Here is a 21,612-nt window from a genome sequence, read left to right as displayed (position 1 = left end):
TGGGTAGGAGTCTGCTTTCTTATCTAGCTGATCTCTTAGTACTCCTGAGTCTTCTAGGGGCAGGGCCAATCTTTTGGATGATCTGGATACTGCACCATCAATTTTTGGGACCTTGTCCCATATTTCTGTATCTTTAGGCTCAAAGGGATATCTCCTTTTTGAGGAGGAAGGAAGACTACCTGATCTTTCTGGCTTCTTCCACTCTTTCAATGAGCACCTGGATTTTCTCATTAACTGGAAAGGTGTGCTTTTTCCTTTCCTGTAGCCCCCCCGAACATGACGTCTTCTAGGGACTTAGTCGCTTTCTCTTTCTGTTGGCCCATGGTTGTCATAATGGCCTTAAGGAGCGCATCTGTATCCTCTACCGGAAAACATGGCCTTCCCCCAGTATCACTATCCGAGGAAGAGGACATGTGCTCGGCCTGATATTCAGTCGAGGAGGAGTCTGATGAGGAACTTGGGGAGTCTCTCCTACTTTTTTTTTTTTTTTTTTTTTTTCTTTAATAACATTTTAAGTGTGCAATCTACCTTGGACCTTATGACTAATCTGAGGTTAGTTGCCAGGCTCGGCACCTCCTCCGCCATAATTCGCTGGATATAGCTGGCGCAAAGGTCCTTTTGCCCATCTCTCGCTAGGGGGCTCTGGCATATAGCACACTCTCTATTTTTCTTGCTCCCTGCTTTTTTGCCTTTTCCCTAAGGAAAAAAGAGCACACAAGAAGGACCCTATTAATATTGGTCTAACTTTCACGAAGATCACTCACCACCCACAAAGTCGGGTACTGGACTCTGAGGCTGTGTTGGAGCATGTGGTCTGCGCTCTCTCGACCTCGAGGAATTTCTCGATCTGTGGCTCGGGCGGCTACTATTTTTGCCGCTTGAACGGCTGCCATGCTTACGTGCAGAGGTCTGCGATGGGGGCAGAGGCGGTGAACGCTCCAGCTGTGACCCCATTGTATCACCTGGCCGCCCTGCTCCACGTCCTCCTTTTAAGTAGGTGCATCCGGTGAGTGATCTCTTCCCCTCCCCCCTGCGACCGCAGGCCGCCATTCTTCTTACTGCAGCTGGCGCTGCGCCATCTTGCCGTCGCGTCTGTGACGTCAGCTGGCGCACTCCCAGGGTGCACAGCGCCGCTGACGTCATAAGCCGGAAACCGCCCCTGGCTTTCCCTGTTCCAGGGAGAAGGATCGGGCGTGCGCAGGGAGGCATGGAGGAGCGCCCCGCTGCCGAGGCCTGCCTTACCGCACCTGCACGAACCCGGAGCCTACAGGAGGATCCCCGGGGACTGCGCTTCCAGGCCACCAACGGCCGGCGCTGCAGTTAAGGCCTGTTTCACACTTCCGTTTTTTCAAATCCGTCAAAATCCGTTGGTTTCCGTAAAAAAACGGATCCGCCATTTTTTTGCAGGATCCGTTTTTGTCTCATAGCGGTTACCGCGGATCTGTCAAAAAACAGATCCGTTTTTTAAAAACTGATCCGTTTGCGGCAAAAAAACGGAAACTGATCCGTTTGGCGGACACAAAAACGGAAGTGTGAAACAGGCCTTAGCAGACCTGCTCTTCCCGCGCCAGGACGGCCCTGGGTCCATCTTCCATGACAGGCACCGCCGCTGTCAGACTGGGATCCCGTTGCAGGACAGGAACCCAACTGAAGCGGGGGAGAGATGCCGCCCCTTATTTTTCAGTTGGGTCCTGTCCTGGCGGGGCGGATCCCTCTCAGGTGTGCTGTCATGGGTGAAGGGAAAATGTCAGCTGCTGCTGCAAGCCCACAAGAGACAGGTTTTTTTTTTTTTTTTTTTTTGTGGTTTGTCACTGCATACAGGCTTTGAATCCTGTTCATAGATAAACTGCAGTGAATATATTTTGGTTTCCTGGATCCTTCTACTATTTATCAGCATTGCAGTGAACACTTCTTTTCACACTCTTCTCCCCCCCCCCCCCCCCCCCAACACCAGTTTCACACTCAAATTTGCTATAAAAAAAATTTGAGGCTTAAAATGGTTTACATACACCTGAATAACTAATTTTAAGGCTAAAGTATGAATTAAAAATACATTTTCAGCCCCCAAATCACACATTGCCCTCCTCGCACTGCTTGCAAATGCCTAATTTTCCTAGTGTATAAATCATGGTACATATATAATGGGAGCCTCTTGTACAGAGCTGTTCTCCATTCTACCTCCATAGAGGGGATTCACCACTTGGATTTACATCTGATGTCCATGTACCCCGAGAGGGTAATGCAGTGCCGGAGTGACCTGTCGCAGCTTGATCCACTTATTGTGCAAACCATGACCCTGATTCATCAAGGTCTGTGTTCAAAGGGCAAGCTGGAGTCAAATATCCCAATTAATTGAGGCGGAGGTTTCTTAATGAATCCGCCCCATCTAAGAAGTGCTGTGCATCTTGCTACAAAGCTTTCTTCAATCATGAATAGATGACAGAACACATTACCAATGACAGCCTGGTACGGAAAGGAGAGGACTCTGCCTTCGTGGGCTTAGTCTACCGGCGATCAGTCTTGTGTCCCTATCCTGTTAAGCCAGTGTCTTACAGGAGAGGGGCAGAAATATCCAATACAATAATAATTGCAGTGCAAACTTCGCAAGCATTTGGCTTAGTAAATCTCCCTGGATTAGCTTGATGGTGTTTTTTTTTTTTTTTTTTTTTTTTTGTCTAAATTCCTCATACTGTTATGACCAGTATAAAGGCAGTGAAGGAGAATTCCTCTGGGTTTACAACTAATTTTTCTTCTGTGTTGCACTTTTCCCTAATCAACTATAGGCCCAGGTCGTCCTCCAAGGCAAGTCTCGAAGTGTCATCATAAGGGAACTCCAGAGGACCAATCTTGACGTGAATCTGGCAGTGAACAACCTCTTAAGCCGCGATGATGAAGACGGAGATGATGGAGACGACACCGCCAGCGAGTCCTACTTACCCGGAGGTTAGCATTTACTTGCTTGTCCCGTCTATTACTTGCGTCTAGAGGTAGCCTTGTTTCCTGAAGCCGAATCTTATTAGATGAAATACCACCGTGGTCACATTCTGAGTCTGTCTGTCACCTTGTTTCTGGGTGTTAGTGACTGTAGTGAAATGTCTCATGGCATTCTGTTTTTTAATATTTTGCTTAATGACGGCTTGTGATCCTTGTGTTTGTAGAGGATCTTATGTCACTGCTGGATGCTGACATTCATTCTGCTCACCCAAGTGTCATAATTGATGCTGATGCTATGTTTTCAGAAGATATTAGCTACTTTGGTTATCCATCCTTTCGGCGCTCTTCACTTTCCAGGATAGGCTCCTCTAGAGGTAATTCTGTGCCTTTTGTCTTTTTAGAAATTAGCCACGTTTAATGTCATAGTTGTAACTTTATTTTTTTTGCACTTTAAATGTGCTGGCCAATGGCAGACCCTCTTTGCAGTCGGTAAACTTTCTGGGTGGGCCAATTAAATCTATAGAGGCGATTGTCATGCTTAATATTATGGTTACCCACCCCCTCTTTTTTTTTTTTTTTTTTTTTTTTGACATTTTACTAAACCTCACAGCAAACTGTTAAAGGAGTTGTCCAGCCTTAGTGACTGCAGACTTGTAATTCCTCAGTGTGTACTATGTTCTGTGGGAATTGTTGCCGGGAGTACGTGGTCTTGTGATATTAAGTATGCGATGTGCCACATTCCGACTTGACTTGTCTGGTCACACTTGTGTTGAACGAGGCTGCACACGTCTTGTTGGCATGTGACTGTATAGATGCAAATCACGTACTTGCGATTACACCTGGCACCGGAGAATCAATAGTGCATAGAGTGAGCGATGTGAGGATTTGCAAGTCTGTACTCACACAGTGACTACAGATTTATACTTTTTTTTTTTTTTTTTTTTTTTTTTTTTTCACTGGACAGCCCCTCTAATTGCTTAGTTGCTCATGATCCATTGTTCACAGGTGCATCTCACAAAATTAGAATATCATTAAAGTTAATTTTATTTCAGGTTTTTCAATACAAAGTGAAACATGTATTAGAGTTACTACAGTGATCTATTTCACGTGTTTATTTCTGTTAATGATTATGGCTTACAGCCAATGAAAACCCAAGTCATTATCTCAGTAAATTAGAATACTTTATAACACCAGCTTGAAAAAATGAATTTAAAATCCGAAATGTTGGCCCACTGAAATGTATGTTCAGTAAATGCACTCAATACTTGGTCAGGGCTCCTTTTGCATCAATTGCTGCATCAATGCGGCGTGGCATGGAGGCGATCAGCCTGTGGCACTGCTGAGGTGTTATGGAATCCCAGGTTGCTTTGATAGCCGACTTCAGCTCGTCTGCATTGTTGGGTCTGGTGTCTCATCTTCCTCTTGACAATACCCCATAGATTCTCTGTAGAGTTAAGGTCAGGCAAGTTTGCTGGCCAATCAAGCACAGTGATACTGCTGTTTTTAACCCTTTTCTGACATATGACATACTACCCCATCCATGTGCCCTGGGCCTTATTGCCCATGGAGGGGATAGTACAGCCGGGTGTCAGATGATTCTTACAGCTGACACCCGGCACTAAGTGCCAGGAGCAGTCACGGACCGCTCCCGGCACTTTAACCCCTGGAATACTGCGATCAAATACGATCGCAGCGTTCCGGCAGCAGGCAGAGGGGCTGTCAGCTGTGACAGCCCCTCTGCCTTTGGATTGTAGACCCTGCGGCATGACACGGGCCCCCAATTGCTGCCATGGAGACCTGATGTCATGACAACATCTGGGTCTCCAGGCCTGAGAGACTTCCTGTCATTCGCAGTGCACGTGAAGAAGTCTCTCGGGTCAATGCACAGGAGCTGCAGCGCTGACAACTTCTATAGCATACACATCTGCATGCTATAGAAGTGATCAGGCTGCACAAACTGAGTGTCCCATAGTGGGACAAAGTGTAAAAGTAAGAATTAAATAAAAAAAAATTTAAATTGTAAAATTAGAAAAAAAAATCAGTATTCCAGCAATAAATAAAAAAAAAAAAAAATTCTTAAGTGCATATTTAGTATCGCCGTGTCCGACCTATAAAACTGTCCAACTTGTTAACCCCTTTAGTGAACACCATTAAAGGCAAAAAAACAATACTTTATCATACGCCGAACAAAAAGTGGAATAACACGCAATCAATAAACGGATATAAACATGGTACAGCTGAAAATGTAATCTTTTCCTGCAAAAAACAGGCCGCCATACAGCTCCATCAGCGAAAAAGATAAGTTATAGCTCTCAGAATAAAGCGATGCAAAATAATTTATATAAATTTAAATAATTTATATACCTGTTATTGTATTAAAAACTCCAAAACATAAAAAAATATAAATGAGGTACCACTGTAATCGTACTGACCTGAAAAATCCGCTTTATCAGTTTTACCACACGTGGAACGGTATGAACACTACCCCCCCCCCCAAAAAAAAAAATTCATGGCCCCCCAAAAACTCATGAATTGCTGTTTTTTTTTTTTTTTTTTTTCATTCTGCCTCCCAAAAACTGGAATAAAAAGCGATCGGGGACCTTATTTCTCTCTCCTCTGATGTGCGATCACATCAGAGGAAAGAGAAATTAAATGTAAAATCGCGGCTTTTTTTTTTTTTTTTGCGGTCGCCGCTATAGGGTTAATAACGGCGATCGCAAAAGCGGGGTCGGTAAAACCCGACTGATTCATGTTCTCTGGGGTCTCGGCTACCCCTGGCAGCTGAGACCCCGGAGAAAATCCGACACTGGGGGGAGCTATTCACTTAAATCACAGCGCCGTGAATTAACGGCGCTGTGGTTTTAGTACCCTTAACTACCGCCGTTAAAAGGCGTATCGGCGGCCGTTAAGGGGATAACATGTGTGCACATGGTCTAGCGTTTGCATGCGTGCATGCGTTCGTACGCCTTTTACGTGCGCATGCGTTTTTGTAGTGTGCGCCACCTTGCGCGCCTGATGCTACCTGTTACATTTTTGGTCCGTCCGACCTGTCTCAAACGCATGCGCACGGAATGCGCAAAAAACAGTCTATGGGAATGCAGATGTGCGCATGGACATGCGCACGTCTGCGTTTAAAAACGCATGCGTTTTAAGAGAAAAATGGTTAAAACACATGCGCAAAAAAGCAGCAAATGCATACAAAACGCATGATGCGTTTTTTTGTATGCGTTTTCACTGCGCAAAAACGCAGTGCAAAAAAAGCTAGTGTGAAACTAGCCTTACCCTTGGTAAAATAAAACAAATTGGATCTGAAGTCAATTTTTTGTGAACAAAAGTGAAAAAAAAAAATATTTAAAATTCCAAAAATTCCTGTGACACACCTGAAGGGTTAAACTTGTGTGGTTTTGAGCACCTTTATGTGCAGTTTTTAGAATGGTGTCACTCTTGGGTATTTGATAAAACACAGTGGACCTACACCATCAGATGACATGGCTCCCAAACCATCACTGATTATGGATAATTCACATTAGACCTTGAACATCAAGGTCCCAGAGTCTGGAGGAAGAGTAGAGATGCAGACCATCCAAGCTGCTGGAGGTCTATTGTGAAGCTTCCACAATCAGTAATGGTTTGGGGAGCCATGTCATCTGCTGGTGTAGGTCCACTGTGTTATCAAGACCAAAGTCAGCGCAGCAGTCTACCAGGAAATTTTAGAGCACTTCATGCTTCCCTCTGCTGACAAGCTTTTTGGAGATGGAAATTTCATTCTCCAGCAGGACTTGGCACCTGTCCACACTGTCAAAAGTACCAATACCTGGTGTAAAAACAGCAGTATCGGCAAACTCGCCTGACCTTAACCCCATAGAGAATCTGAGGTATTGTCAAGAGAAGGATGTAAGACACCAGACCCAACAATGCAGACGAGCTGAAGGCTGCTGTCAAAGCAACCTGGGCTTCCATAACCCCTCAGCAGTGCCACAGGCTGCCTCCATGCCACATTGATGCAGTAATTGATGCAAAAGGAGCCCTGACCAAGTATTGAGTGCATTTACTGAACAGTTCAGATTTTAAAATCATTTTTTTCAAGCTGGTGTTATAAAGTATTCTAACTTACTGAGATAATGACTTTTGGGTTTTCATTGTCTCTAAACCATAATAATCAACATTAACAGAAATAAACACGTGAAATGGATCACGGTTTGTAGTGACTCTATATATGTTTCACTTTTTTGTATTGAACTGAAATAAATTAGCTTTTTGATATTTTAATTTTGAGAGGCACCTGTAGATGACCCCTTTTGACTTCTCAACTATAGCAAAATGGTCAATTATGTAAGAAATCATATGTAAAGAATGATTTCTTGTACTCCCGATTCTTGGCTTTACCTTTTCATAAATTGGTCCTCAGTTTTGGCATTACTGGCCCATTACAGAGTTGTACTGACAAGCACTTGGCACCAGTAACCTTAATGTGCTCAATGACCCTCTTAGCGAGTAGTGTTGCATTACACATCCCATTTAGGGCTAAACCATGCTGCGTGTCTGAGCTACTTTATCATTGTGGGGTTTTCTTCTTTATTTTAACGTTCCTCCTGAGCAGAGAAGCATGACCTCTCACAAACCACTCCTGTGTGTGAAAAATGGCACTAGTCAAATGACCCTAAATACCAAGAAATGGTAGTAATGGAGATCATTTCTTTGAAGCAATACATAAGCTTAAGTTGCTGCTAGATAAGAAGGGTCTTAAATAGAGATTGGCTTACTTTTATCCCACTGGTGTGACCCAATTGCATACCAGTTCTCCTTCTTCCCTTAGAAAGAGACTCTGAGCTGTTGCGTGAACGCGAGTCAGTTTTACGCTTGCGCGAGAGGCGGTGGCTTGATGGGGCCTCATTCGATAATGAAAGAGGCTCCACCAGTAAAGAAGGGGAGCCCAGTCTGGACAAGAAGAACACTCCTATACTGAGCCCTGTATCTCTCGGAGAAGACCTGCAATGGTGGCTGGAGAAGGTATCGTTGTTTAATTTTTGATAAAATTCTCTGCCTACATAAGCCCTTAGGAAAGGCCTTAGTGCTTAAAGGGGTTATTGCACACAAGCATTTTTCCTGTATTGGATGTGCATGGAGGTTCCTTGGGACCTCTACCGATCATTATGTTTAGTGCATTGATCCCAAGTGAGTCCTGCAGCCCCATCCAGTGTCTATAAGGAGGGGAGGAAATGGTGGATACAGTGCATAAGGTTATGGTGGCCCTTTTTTATACAGGGTTCTCTCAGATGCTTCACTGGAGGACTTGGTCATGGTTGTCTCTTGCTGCAACCAGTAGTCAGTAATGGGGGGGGGGGGGGGGGGGCGATAAAAAAAAAATTGCTCCTCCCTAGCGGGCTACATGGGAGCAGAGACGGGAGCCCAGTGACTGGATAATCCATGGTGTGGGCTACATCTAGTGAGCTCCCCCCGGTGGTAACTGTAAGTCACTGCATGGCTGTATGTATCATTTTCACTTCTGACTGTATTTGACATGGTGATGATTTTTCAGTCTGTTTAATAAGTTTGTTTTTGTTCAAAGGATGGAACTAAATTTATAGCCATTGGAGCTCTGTATTCTGAGCTGGTTGCAGTGAGCAGTAAAGGAGAGCTGTATCAGTGGAAATGGCTGGAGTCAGAGCCGTATAGGAACCCACAGGTTTGTCACCGTTCTCCACCATGTCTGTAACTTGTTTTCTTTGTGGGATAAATGAAACTAAAATAAAGGGATTGTATAGTTTGTATAACTTTTTTTTTTTTTTTTTTATAGTTTTGAAATGTTGACTTTTTTTTTCTTCTTTTCCCTCTTAGAATCCATTGCTTCATCATCCAAGAATTGCTTTCCTGGGTCTGACAAATGAGAAGATTGTTCTACTTTCCGCTAATAGTATTCGAGCAACGGTTGCTACAGAAAGCAATAAGGTTGAGTTTTATTTATTTTATTTTTTGTTTTAAGTCTTGGTGAAGTCTTGTGGAAATTCAGCAAAAGGTTACAAAGTGATTCTTGTACACTGCTAAGAAGATGGCACTCTGCTCCAGTGAGATGCAAAACGAGACTTATTTACCAACCACTAAATGGCGTAAGGCTATGTGCCCACGTAGCGTTTTAAACCGGACTCCTTCCCAGAAAACGCGCTTTTTTTTAACTGCGATTATGTTCGCGTTTTTGCCGCGATTTTCGAATGCGGAATTCAAGCACTTTCCAAGCGATTTGAAGCATCGCTTGGAAAGTGACAGGTTGGTCACAGTCGTCAAGCATAGTGTTTAACAAGTGTGACCAGCTTTTTACTATTGAGGCTGCCTATGCGGCATCAATAGTAAAAGATAGAATGTTAAAAATGATAAAAAAAATAAATAAAAAATCAGGGTATATTTACCTTCGACGTCCCGCGATGCCTTGCGAGACCTGTGATGACGTTGGTCTCACGTTGCTATAGTGATCACACGAGACCGCTAGAGTAACGCGAGACTACGTCATCACAGGTCCTTGCCGCAAGGCATTACTGGGAACGCGATGCGATTCCGCCGCTGAAAAAAGCGCAGCATTAGCACAGCATGTGCGGAATGCATGGGGTGCATTCTGTACGAGGTTTTTAAACGTTTTGGCACCGAAAATCGTGGCAAACGCTTAAAAATCGCATCGTGGGCACACAGCCTAACAGTGAGTCTTCCCATGTGTATAACTGGGCCATTTACAATCCTTTTCACTACACAAGGGACGAATTGACGCAGTTATGCTCTTTGGGGGATTGATAAATTCTTTGCTTTGGCTTCTACTTGATGAATTGATGTCTTTATGTGGCGCACAAGTATTAGCAGGATCTGAAAGGTGTATAACTGGTGGGGAAGATGTGACATCGGTCTGTGGCCAGGACCAATGTGTGGGTTTCACTGTCATCTGTAAGATGTTTTTATAAAGGTATTTCACTGAGGTCTGTCACGCCATCTTCATGAATCTTTTATTCTGGTTTGTATTTTATATATTGTTTTAGGTGGCCACATGGGTTGATGAGACTCTAAGCTCTGTTGCTTCAAAATTAGAACATACAGCCCAAGTGTTTCCAGAGCTGCAGGGAGAGAAGATTGTATCACTACACTGCTGTGCGCTTTACACATGTGCGCAACTGGAAAACAACCTCTACTGGTGGTGAGTAGATCGGTTGTCATATTAACATCGCGTCATCCAGGACAATGGCATATTAATGGCCCCAAGGAGGGGTGTGTGTGTGTATAAGCCTCCTGAACTGGTGCTCATCCTGCTGTCAGCTTTGTGGCTCCCGCTGGGTTCCTGACCTAAGAAATGTCGCTTGACTGCTGCAGCTGATTTGATCAATTGCAGCCTACATTTTACATGTAAGTGGAGTAGTTTTTTTTATCTACTTGGGAGAAAATGCAAAAGCTGCAGCTGCTGATCAGAAGCCGCCTGGCTGGCATTGCTTGTCAGATCCAGTGGGCGACATGGACTGAGAGCTGGAGAGCGGTGTATCCAGAAAATGACTATTGTTTTTTGTTTAACTTATGCAGCATCCTATGCATATTATCAACGTGTTATCCAGAGTTGAATAAGACCTTTTTAAGTTGGTCTGTCTAGGATGTTTTCTATGTTGTGTGCCTCCTGATGATCTCGCACGTATGTTAACCGTCAGCCTAACCCATCAATATGGGGGTCTCTGACAGATTGTTAGGGGAGATCGGGATCCGACATGTCAGATTTGGACTGCTGAACCTTTTTGGTCCCTGAGATAAGCAGTCTGGCTGGGGCTCCCTCTCATGCATGGCACATGAGAACTTGAAAAGTTGGGCGAGTTAGCTGTTGGGCGCACAATGACCTCCAACTATGTGAAGTGTATAGTTTTGCAGGATACATTGTGTGCAGAAATATTCCTTTATTTCTTTTCTGCGTTTCGCAGGGGTGTTGTTCCTTTTAGCCAGAGGAAAAAAATGCTTGAGAAAGCCAGAGCGAAAAACAAAAAACCCAAATCTAGTGCTGGGATTTCTTCAATGCCAAATATAACAGTTGGTACCCAGGTAAGAGGTTGTCTTGTCGTACCTGTATGTGTATTGGTAATCTGTGATACAAATTTGTGTTTTTATGGTAGAAGTTTTCATACAGAAACCAACTTCTTCCATTTTGGATACCAGTATAAGCTTCTGCATCTTTCTAACAGGTTTGCTTAAGAAATAACCCTCTGTATCATGCGGGGGCTGTGGCCTTTTCTGTAAGTGCCGGAATCCCAAAAGTCGGTGTTCTGATGGAGTCTGTGTGGAACATGAATGACAGCTGCAGGTTTCAACTGCGTTCACCTGAGAGCCTAAAAAACCTGGAGAAAACTAGCAAAACTATAGAGGCCAAGTAAGTGCAAGCACAACCCATTGTATTAAGTGGTGGGATTTTTTTTTTTTTTTTATATATATTTTCCCCATCATATTAACGAGCCTAACTTACATGGAACTACTAGATATCTGTCAGGTCTAAAATATCTGTGTGAACAATTACCATTTCATGGGCTTCCTGTCAGTGGCCGGGGAAGCTGTGTCGGGGTGTCAGCCAGGTCTCAGTGAGGGCCAGGAACGAAAGGTTGCAGGAGGGTAAAGAGGTCGTGGAGCTTGTTGCAGATGGAGCGAGCATTCCAAAGTGCTCTAGAAAGAGGATGCAGAAGAGGGGGGTCAGTGGCACAGGGTTTAAGTGTGAAGGATTGCAGTAGTTTCTCTTAGTGTGAGAAAGATAGGGGTGAGGATTAGTGGGATGTATGAGGCGGGGGGGGGGGGCAGGATTGGGGGATATGTCACAAGCAGTGAGAAGCAGAAGGAAAGCAGGTGGGTGAAGGAGAATGATCTTCTTGTATTGTATTTTAGTAGGAGAGGTCTGGGGTTAAGGAGTATGTCTGCTGATAAAGCGAGGTGGGGGGGGTAAAAGCGGGGGAGAGTTATTTGGTTCAAGGGTGCAGGGGTTTGGGGATAGCAAAGATGAGAAGGTTAGTGGAGCTAAAACAGTGATGGTAAATGTGAGCATGGTTAAAGAGCAGGGTAAAAAAAGGAAAGTAAGAAAGCAGTGGTTAGTCTTACCGTGTGACTGATTTTCTGGACTATTTCTGGTATAGTTCTCATGTATCACTTTAAAGATGTCACTTCAAATGTCACATCTGACCAAGGTCATATCTGACCTGCTCTGTTCAAACTTATACCATTCAAATGTCCATGAAATGTAGCCAGGTGAGGGAGGAGGAGGGGGTTGGAGGGCGGTTCACAGCGTGGAGTAATTAACAAATTGCAGTTAATAGGATATTTGACAACTTCAAAGTTGAAGGAGGTAGGATAAGATGGAAGGAAAAGACTAGGTGTGATGAGCATGGGTATATCAATATGCATCAGTCAATCTGAAGTATGATACATGGAATTAAAGTCAGGGGAAAAACAGTACAGCCGTACCAGTTAAAAACAGAGGGTGGGGAGTGCATGAGGGTTCAGGGGTTCAGTGGGTATTCTGGATTAAGGCCTGTTTCACTTCCGTTTTTTTCAAATCCGTCAAAATCCATTGGTTTCCGTAAAAAAACGGATCCGTCATTTTTTTGCAGGATCCGTTTTTGTCCCATAGCGGTTACCGCGGATCCGTTTTTTTAAAAACGGATCCGTTTGCATCCGTTTCCGTCAAAAAACCGGAAACGGATCCGTTTTTTTAAAAACGGATCCGTTTGCATCCGTTTCCGTAAAAAAAAAACGGAAACGGATCCGTTTGGCGGACACAAACGGAAGTGTGAAACAGGCCTTAAGCGGGGTTCAGCAGACGTACCAATTAAAAACAGAGGTTGGGAAATGCATGAGGGTTCCTTGTGAAAAGAACCATAAACAAGTGCCTGTTGACTTGTGTATATAGTTGATGGATGCTCATTTATGGGCAGAAGTTTATCTGCCTTTAAGGCGTTGTCCGTTATTTATATATTGGTGTCAGATCTTTATAATGGATCATCATACCCGATCGGTGGGGTGTGATGCACAGCACCACCATCTATTAAGTGTTACTAGTGCCGACTGGATGTACTTAGTTTTGGAACAGCTCAGCTGTCATTTCTGTGTAGTGAAGGCAGTGTGGAACTGCAGATCTGCCTCTTTACAAATGGCTATGGGAGGATGTGCAGTACCCAGCCACTATGCGGCGTGGTGCTGTGCAGCTCTGTAACTGATCACATTTGGCTGGGAACAGCTGTTCGGCGCAGGTGCTGTTTCACCCCTCTGGTATTAATGATCTACCCTAAGGATGGGCCAGAAAATTCTTTAAAGTACCGGTCAACCTTTAATGATTCTGAAATAAGTCTAATCCTTGTTTTTGTAATGTTACAAGGCCTGAAATGAAACAGGAGCCAGTAAAAACAGAAATGGGACCTCCTCCTTCTCCTGCATCCACCTGTAGTGACGCATCTTCCATTGCAAGCAGCGCTTCAATGCCATATAGTAAGTTGTGGATTATTTTCAAATTGCAGACTTTAACTTCAGGTGTATCTCCTCTGTGTCCTTAAAAGGAACTTGTTGCCAGACAAAACGCAATTCATTATTGTGGCTGGTGCTTGAACATAGCTGAATATAGCGGGGAGAAAATGAGCTTCATTCTCCCCAGCACTGACTGACACTAGCTCTGCATTAGGGCCAGCTGTCAGTTGGGGCCAGGGGAGCAATTATGGCCGCCAATTTGTATTCTCAGATGGGTGACTGAACCAGCGCCATGACTGAAACCAGAACGCTGCAAAGATGGTTAAAGTTCATTTAATGGAAAGCTTTGGCATAAGTTATCTGCAGCTAATGACTGTAGTTGGACCCCTCGGATGTCATTCTGTTGCCCCCAAAATTAGGAAGACCAACGGGTTTCTCCTGTTTAGCCGCTGCTTTTGGACCAAAAAGCATAAGGCTATGTGCACACGCTGCAGATTGGTCTGCGGATTTGTATCTGCGGAACCGCAGGTAAAATGACCTGCGGTTTTACCTGTGGATTGGCCTGTGGTTTTCCCCTGTGGTTTATCACCTCTATAATGGAGGAGATGGTAAACCGCAGCAGAATCCACAGAAAAGTGACATGTCATTTCTTTCTGCGGATTCAAAACCGCAGCTTTCTCTAGCAACCTTCCACGACAGCATAGGAGGATGTCTCCACGCCCTAATGGGGGACAGGAAGCACGAGAGGTTACAAGGTCCCTCCCACCTCCCTCTCACCAATGACTTTCCTGTCCCCCATGAGGCATGGAGAGGTCTGGTGTGCTGTGTGGCCGGCTGCTGCAGCATACCTGAGGATCAAAAAAAAGCCGGGCAGAGGTGGTCGGTGGCGCTGCCTCCCCTCCTCCGATCTGCTCCTGTCTCCTCCTGGATTCGGGACCGTTCCTGGCCCTCCCGCGCTCCCCTATGGGGAGTGAAGTGGGCCAGTGAGCCCTGACTGGAGGCCTCCTGTAGTTCTCCGGTCTCTCCTCCCCCTGCGTGCAGTGCGATACCCGGAAGTGACGGCAGGCGCGGGTCACTTCCGGGGTATGTGGAGGACGCGCTGTCATGGCGGCCCCCATCCTGTTGCTGGCACGTGGAACTCGCCAGCGCTTGCTGTGCCTGCTCTGGGACCCAGGGAGGAGGGGGGAATGAATTACTGCGCTGAGGGCGGGGTTAATCTGCTATTAACCCGCCGGAAGACTCCGACAGGTAAGATGCAGAATCCCCTGTTAGCATGGACGGGTCTTCCTGCCCTGCGTCTGCAACAGTGTCCGGGGTTGGGTCCTAGTGGTGCGGTCTCAGGGTATAGGTCCTCAAAATACTTCTCCCCCTTGTTTCATAGGGAGAAAAGTCTGCCCATAAGATCACCAATACATCCAGCAAGTCGGCTAAATGTGCCATATGCAGCACGAAAGTTCCCTCAAATTGGGAGAAAAAGCTGTCAAGCTTGCACGGATAAGGTGGTTAGGGCTGAGCACCCGTCATTAATCGACGAAATCCGCAGCTTGGTTACCCATCAGGTTCAAACCTCTTTAGCTGCCCTGCCCCCACCACTTCCACTCCCTCCGATTGTGGGCTCACCACCCCCAAAAAAGCGGAAAATTCAAACAGAGGATTCGGAGTCTGAATCAGAGGGATCATACAAATCGGGATCCGAGAATTAGGATCATAGAATCGTAGAGTTGGAAGGGACCTCCTGGGCCATCTGGTCCAACCCCCTGCTCAAAGCAGGATTCGCTAAATCATCCCAGTCAGATGTCTGTCCAGCCTCTGTAGACTTCCATTGAAAGAGAACTCGCCACTTCTCGTGGCAGCTTGTTCCACTCATTGATCACTAACTGTCAAAGTTTTTTCTAATATCTAATCTGTGTCTCCTCCCCTTCAGTTTCATCCCATTGCTTCTATTCTTGTGCAAATGAGAATAAAGTTGATCCTTCTACAATGTGACAGCCCTTTAGATATTTGTAGACAGCTATTAAGTCTCCTCTCAGTCTTCTCTTTTGCAAACTAAACATTCCCAAATCCTGCAACCTTTCCTCATAAGACAGGGTTTGCAGACCGGTCACCATTCTGGTCGCTCTTTTCTGAACTTGCTCCAGTTTGTTGATGTCTTTTTTAAAATGTGGTGCCCAAAACTGGACACAATATTCCAGATGAGGTCTGACCAAAGAGTAGAGGGCAATAATGACTTCACGTGATCTAGACCGTATGCTTCTGTTAATACATCCTAGAATTGCATTTGCCTTTTTTTGCTGCTGCATCACACTGACTCGTATTCAGTCTGATCTATTAGTATACCCAAGTCTTTTTCACATGTGCTGTCACTTAGCCCGATTCCTCCCATTCTGTATATGCTTTTTTCATTTTTATTGCCCAGATGTAGTACTTTGCATTTCTCCCTGTTAAAAACCATTCTGTTAGTTGCTGCCCACTTGTCCAGTTTATTTAAGTCTTTTTGAATCCTCTCTCTCTTCTCCAGTATTAGCTATCCCTCCTAGCTTTGTGTCATCAGCAAATTTAATCAGTTTACCCTCAATTCCTTCATCTAAATCGTTGATAAAGATGTTGAACAATACAGGGCCCAGGACAGAGCCCTGTGGTACCCCACTTGAGACATTCTTCCAACTGGATGTGCAGCCATTTACGACCACTCTTTGGGTCCGATCACTAAGCCAGTTATGAATCCACCTAACAGCTGCCTTGTCCATTCCATACTTAGTCATTTTTTCAATAAGGATTGTATGAGAGACTTTGTCAAATGCTTTGCTGAAGTCAAGATATGCTATATCTACAGCATTTCCTTGATCCACCCAATCAGTGATACCGTCATAGAAGGAAACCACCATGGTTACTTACCAGTAGCCGGTTTTTCCAGAACCCATGACAGCACCACCTGAGAGGGATCCGCCCCGCCAGGACAGGAACCTACCGAGACATAAGGGGCGGCACCTCTCCCCCGCTCCAGTTGGTTTACAGAGCATTGAGAGGACTTCCCGGTTAGTTACATGTTTAATCCAACACCACAACACTCAAAAAACACCCTACTAATTGTGCACACCCATATGGTGAAAAGGGGGGGGAATATACGGGTGCTGTCATGGGTTCCGGAAAATCCGGCTACCGGTAAGTAACCATGGTGGTTTTCCCTTCACCCATGACAGCACCACCTGAGAGATTTTTGGAGATTCGAAACACCTTAGGGAGGGACCACCGCTTGCAGCACCCTTCTACCAAAGGTCAAGTCAGCAGAGGAGGATAGATTCAACCTATAGTGCTTAAAGAAGGTTGAAGGTGAGGCCTAGGTAGCGGCCTTACAAATCTGTTCGATCAATACCTCTACTTTTTCGGCCCAGGAGGTCGCCACGGATCTGGTGGAATGAGCCTTGATGCCGTCAGGAATCGGGATACCACTAGCTGTGTAGGCTACACTAATGGCCTCCCTAATCCATCTAGCAATAGTCCTTTTGAAACCCCATAGCCTTTCCTGGCACCCTGAAAAGCTACGAATAGGGACTGGGACCTCCTCCACTGGCTAGTCATAGATATGTATTCTACAAGAGCTCTCAACATCTAGATTATGGAACTTTTCCTCCCCCAGATTTTTTGGGTTCTCGCAGAAAGATGGAAGGACAATTTCCTGACCCCGATGGAAATCTGATGCTACTTTGGGCAAATAAGTGGGGTCTGTTAACACTACCCTATCCTGAAAGACTTGCGTATAAGGTGGATTTACTGAGAGCCTGTAAATCGCTTATCCTGCGGGCTGACGTGAGGGCCACTAACAGGATTGTTTTTAGGGTCAGAAACTTTAGGGGTAGCTGATGTAATGGCTCATACGGATCTTTTGTAAGGGCCTCTAGTACTAGGTTTAAATCCCAGGGGGCTATCTGGGGTATTGGGATAGGCCTAGCTCTATGGCAGGATTTAATAAATCTGGCTACCCATCTATTTGATGCCAATTTGCAGTTGTAGAGCGCCCCTAGTGCAGACACCTGAACTTTAAGTGTGTTCACTGCTAACCCCATCTGCAACCCCGATTGTAAGAACTCCAGGATGGCATTAATCGGGGGATCTTTCCCTAACGGCCTACCTAAGAACTGCAGGAACTTATTCCATGTTCTGCCGTAGATGTTAGTCGTCACTGGTTTCCTTCTCTTTAGCAGGGTGGCCACCAACCCGGGGGAGAACCCTCTATCCGTTAAAAGCGACCTTTCAAATTCCACGCCGTCAGATGGAATCCTTTGACCTGAGCGTGGAATATTGGACCTTGAGATAGTAGGTCCGGGATTTCTGGTAGAACCCATGGATCGGAGAGGGACATCCTTCGTAGTAGCGCAAACCAGGGCCTTTTTGGCCAAAATGGAGCTATTAGAATCACCCTGGCCTGATCGTTTCTGATTTTCCTGACAACTGTTGGGATCGGAGCCACTGGGGGGGGGGGAACGCATAAGCTAGTCAGAAGTTCCACTGGATGTGCAACGAATCCACTGCCCATGGATTTTCTCTTGGGTTTAGAGAGCAGAACCTTTCTGTTTGCCTGTTTGTTGGCAAAGAGGTCTATCACCGGTTTCCCCCAAAGCTGAGTTATTTTCTGAAAAATGGACCGGTTTAGCGCCCATTCCCCCTGCTTCAGGGTATTGCGACTCAAGAAGTCTGCCTCTGTTTTCTGCCCCTTTTTATATGTAGGGCTGTCAAGGAGTGTAGGTGTTCTTCTGCTCTGATCAGAATGTCTGTCGCCGCTTCCATTAAGGAGTGTGATCTTGTCCCTCTGTGGTGGTTGATGTATGCCACTACTACCTTGTCTGACATGATGCGTACGTTTCGACTCTGGAGTAGCGGAATGAAGTGACTTAGGGCCTTGCTCACTGCCCACAGTTCTCTCAGGTTGGAGGATGCTTCCCTTTCTTGACACGTCCAGGAACCCTGACCTATGATGCCCCTTAGGAGCATGCATCTGTTAAGATTATATCTGACGCCTGTCTGTCCCACGGTATTCCCAAGGTCAGATTTTTCTTGTCCAGCCACCAATTGAGTCTCTCTGGTTTTTAAGGAAAGCTCCAGCTTTCCTTCTAAACGCCCTCTTGGCGATCTTTGTGCTGTTAGTATCTCCCACTGGAGTTGCCGGGTGTGAAACTGAGCCCACCTGACCGCCAGAATACAGGATGTTAGGGTACCTAGCAGGAACATTGCTCTTCTTAAGGTCATACATGGTTGGTTTTGGCCCGTGAAGGTCAGATTCGGCACCTTTTCTATTTTGGACTCTGGGAGCAGACACTGTTGCTTTTCTGAGTCTAATACGAATCCTAGGAAGGTCTGTTTTAGGGGTTGTAATTTTGATTTTTTGAAATTGACTATCCACCCTAATTCCTGCAAGGTGTTGATCACCCGGGTCAACTGCTCTGTACAGTGGTCCTCTGAGCTGCCTACTATGAGAAAATCGTCCAGGTATGGTATTATGACCGTGTCGTGAATCCGGAGAAAGGCAGTCACTTCCGCTATGACTTTGGTGAAAACTCTCAGGGCTATTGATATGCCAAACGGAAGAGCCCTGAACTGAAAGTGCCTTAGCGTGCCTTGAATATAAAGTGCTACCCTCAAGTATTTCTGGAAATCTGGGTGGATAGGGATGTGATAATACGCATCCTTTAAATCGAGCACGGCCATGAAGCAATCTTGGTGTAGCAGCTTCACCGCCGTAGTTACTGATTCCATCTTTAAGGTCGAGTTCCTTATCCATAGATTGAGCCGTTTGAGATTTATGATTGTCCTGAAGGTTTGATCGGGTTTTTTTTTTATCAGAAAAAGGGGTGAATAAAACCCCTTCCCTTCCTGTAGGCGTGGTACCTCGGAGAGTACCCGCTTGTCTATCAGGCTCAGTATCTTTGTTTCTAAGGCCACCTGCTCTTCGGTCACCTTCCTGATGGGTGTGATGACGACTACGGATTTTGGCTGACGGATGAAGGGAATTTTCAGGCCTTCTGTTAGGATGGTTAGGATCCAGGCGTTGGAGGAGATCTTCTCCCAGGTTTGGAAAATGAGTGCCAATATCCCCCCTACTGGAACACTGGCGTCACTGTGGCGACTTTCTTGAAGTGGAGGTGCCTCCACCAAACATAAATCCCGATTCTTTTTTTTTTTCTTTTATCCTCCCATCTTCTCCTGTCAGCGGGAGGGCGCCCCCTATTGAATCTTCCCCTCCGAAAGGGCTGTCTCCTCTGATCCATAGGAAATCTGGGGAAGCCTTTTTTCTTATCGCCTGCTTTCTCCAGTATATCGTCCAAGTTCTTGCCGAACAAGAATCGACCGTCGCAGGGGAGAGAACATAATTTGGCCTTGGACTGAAGGTCACCCGGACAGCCCTTAAGCCATAACGCGCGTCTAGCAGCATTTGATGGTGACGCTGCCCTGGCTGTCATCCGCATAGTCTGCCGAGGTATCGGCCAAAAAAGCTGCTGCCCCGTGCAAGAGATACATCTCCGATAAGATTTTCTCTCTTGGGACCCTTGAAGCCAGCTTTTCTTCTAACTGCTGCAGCCAGATCATGAGGGAGCGTGCCGTACAAGTACCCGCTATTGCCGGCTTTAGTCCTCCTGCTGTCGCTTCCCATGCGTGCCTTAAATATGAGTCCGCCTTTTTGTCTAGTGGGTCTCTAAGAACCCCTTCGTCTTCCAGGGGCAGGGCCGACCTTTTTGGAGGATCTGGACACCGCTGCATCTATTTTGGGGATTTTGTCCCATATCTCTGCATCCTTATGCTCGAAGGGATATCGTCTTTTGGAAGTGGATGGAAGGGCCCCCGATTTCTCGGGCTTTTTCCACTTTCTCAATAAGTGCCTGGATCTTCTCGTTTACCGGAAAGGTCCGTTTTTTTCCCTCTCCTGAAGCCCCCCAAACATAACATCCTCTAGGGTTTTAGCCGCCTTTTCTTCCTGTAGGCCCATTGTAGCTCTGATGGCCTTTAGGAGGGCGTCTGTCTTCTACAGGGAAACATGGTTTACCACCCCATGTCGCTGTCTGAGGAGGATGATTTTTCCGCCTGAGATGACATTGACGCGGAATCCGAGGGGGAGCTAGGGGGATCCTTCCTGGTTTTTTTCCCTTTTTTCAATAGGGACTTAATCGAGCCTTCCATTTCTGACCTTAGGGCAGATATCAGATTGGCTGCGAAACTAGGCGCTTCCTCCGCCATAGTCCGCTGAATGCACGTAGCGCAGAGATCTTTTTGCCAATCTCTTGCTAGGGGAGATTTACATATAGCACAATCCCTATTGTTCTTCTTGCTTCCCGCTTTCCTAGGCCTTTCCTACAGGGTGAAGCATACAACAGAAGCCCTATTAACATAAATGCTAACATTCCCGAAGATCACTCACCACCCGAAATCAAGGGAACCGGACTCGGAGGCTGCGTCGGGGCACGTGACCTGCGTTCTTTGGATCTTGCTGAATCCCCCGACCTGTGGCTGGGGCGACTGCTGCTGGAATGGCTTCCATGCTTTCTGCCAGAGGGCTGAGAGGGAGGCAGGGACGCTGAACGTTCCTGCTCTGACTCGATGTTGCACCGCCGTCTGCTGCCGCCTTCCTCTTTAAATACCGCGCCTCCGCTCCGTTGAGCGTCTCTCCCCTCCCCCCTGCGACCGCCCGCCGCCGCTTCAGAAAGCAGGCCGGCGTCGCACCCTGCGCCATTACACCGTCAGCCGGCGCACCCAGCATGCAATGCGCCGCTGACGTCAGCGGCCGGAAGAAGCCAGCGTCTCTCCCCTGCCATGGGGATCGAGATGCGGCGTGGTGGGGGCTTCCCGCAGACCCCGGGGATCCCGCCCACGCCCGCACGAACCCGGAACCCCGGAGGGCCCGGGGACTGCGCATCCAGCACCCGACGGCCGGCGCTGCAGGTGAGACACCTGTTCTTCCTGCGCCGGGACGGGGCTGGGTCCATTTTCTGCCCATGACGGGCACCGCCGACCGTGGGGTTCCTTCCAGGACAGGAACCCAACTGGAGCGGGGGAGAGGTGCCGCCCCTTATGTCTCAGTAGGTTCTTGTCCTGGCGGGGCGGATTCCTCTCTCAGGTGGTGCTGTCATGGGTGAAGGGAAAATTAAGTTAGTCTGACATGACTTATTAGTTACAAACCCATGCTGACTCAGTTTAATCACTTCATTCTTATCCAGGTATTGACATACATGTTTAATA

The 21,612-nt window shown here is 46.4% G+C and overlaps 1 protein-coding gene across 10 annotated transcripts in view; it reads left to right on the top strand.

Annotated features, from left to right (window-relative positions):
- The window catches only part of UBR5 (ubiquitin protein ligase E3 component n-recognin 5), a 168,082-nt gene that overhangs the window by 39,699 nt on the left and 106,771 nt on the right, over window positions 1-21,612 (top strand). For 8 of the 10 annotated variants that reach the window (XM_073590087.1, XM_073590084.1, XM_073590083.1 and 5 more), the window contains exons 7-15: window positions 2,784-2,943; window positions 3,159-3,308; window positions 7,733-7,944; window positions 8,504-8,620; window positions 8,773-8,883; window positions 9,954-10,108; window positions 10,872-10,989; window positions 11,130-11,314; window positions 13,301-13,410. In XM_073590087.1, the coding sequence (XP_073446188.1) occupies window positions 2,784-2,943; window positions 3,159-3,308; window positions 7,733-7,944; window positions 8,504-8,620; window positions 8,773-8,883; window positions 9,954-10,108; window positions 10,872-10,989; window positions 11,130-11,314; window positions 13,301-13,410 (1,318 nt within the window). The remainder of the gene's footprint in view (window positions 1-2,783; window positions 2,944-3,158; window positions 3,309-7,732; window positions 7,945-8,503; window positions 8,621-8,772; window positions 8,884-9,953; window positions 10,109-10,871; window positions 10,990-11,129; window positions 11,315-13,300; window positions 13,411-21,612) is intronic. The other 2 variants (XM_073590088.1, XM_073590091.1) reach the window with 1 other exon arrangement.

This window comes from Dendrobates tinctorius, unplaced genomic scaffold (assembly GCF_039654945.1).
Source record: "Dendrobates tinctorius isolate UK_male_01 unplaced genomic scaffold, ASM3965494v1 ptg000116l, whole genome shotgun sequence".
In the NCBI taxonomy this organism is placed as follows: Eukaryota; Metazoa; Chordata; class Amphibia; order Anura; family Dendrobatidae; genus Dendrobates; species Dendrobates tinctorius.
This window is presented reverse-complemented; position numbering and strand designations above follow the sequence as displayed.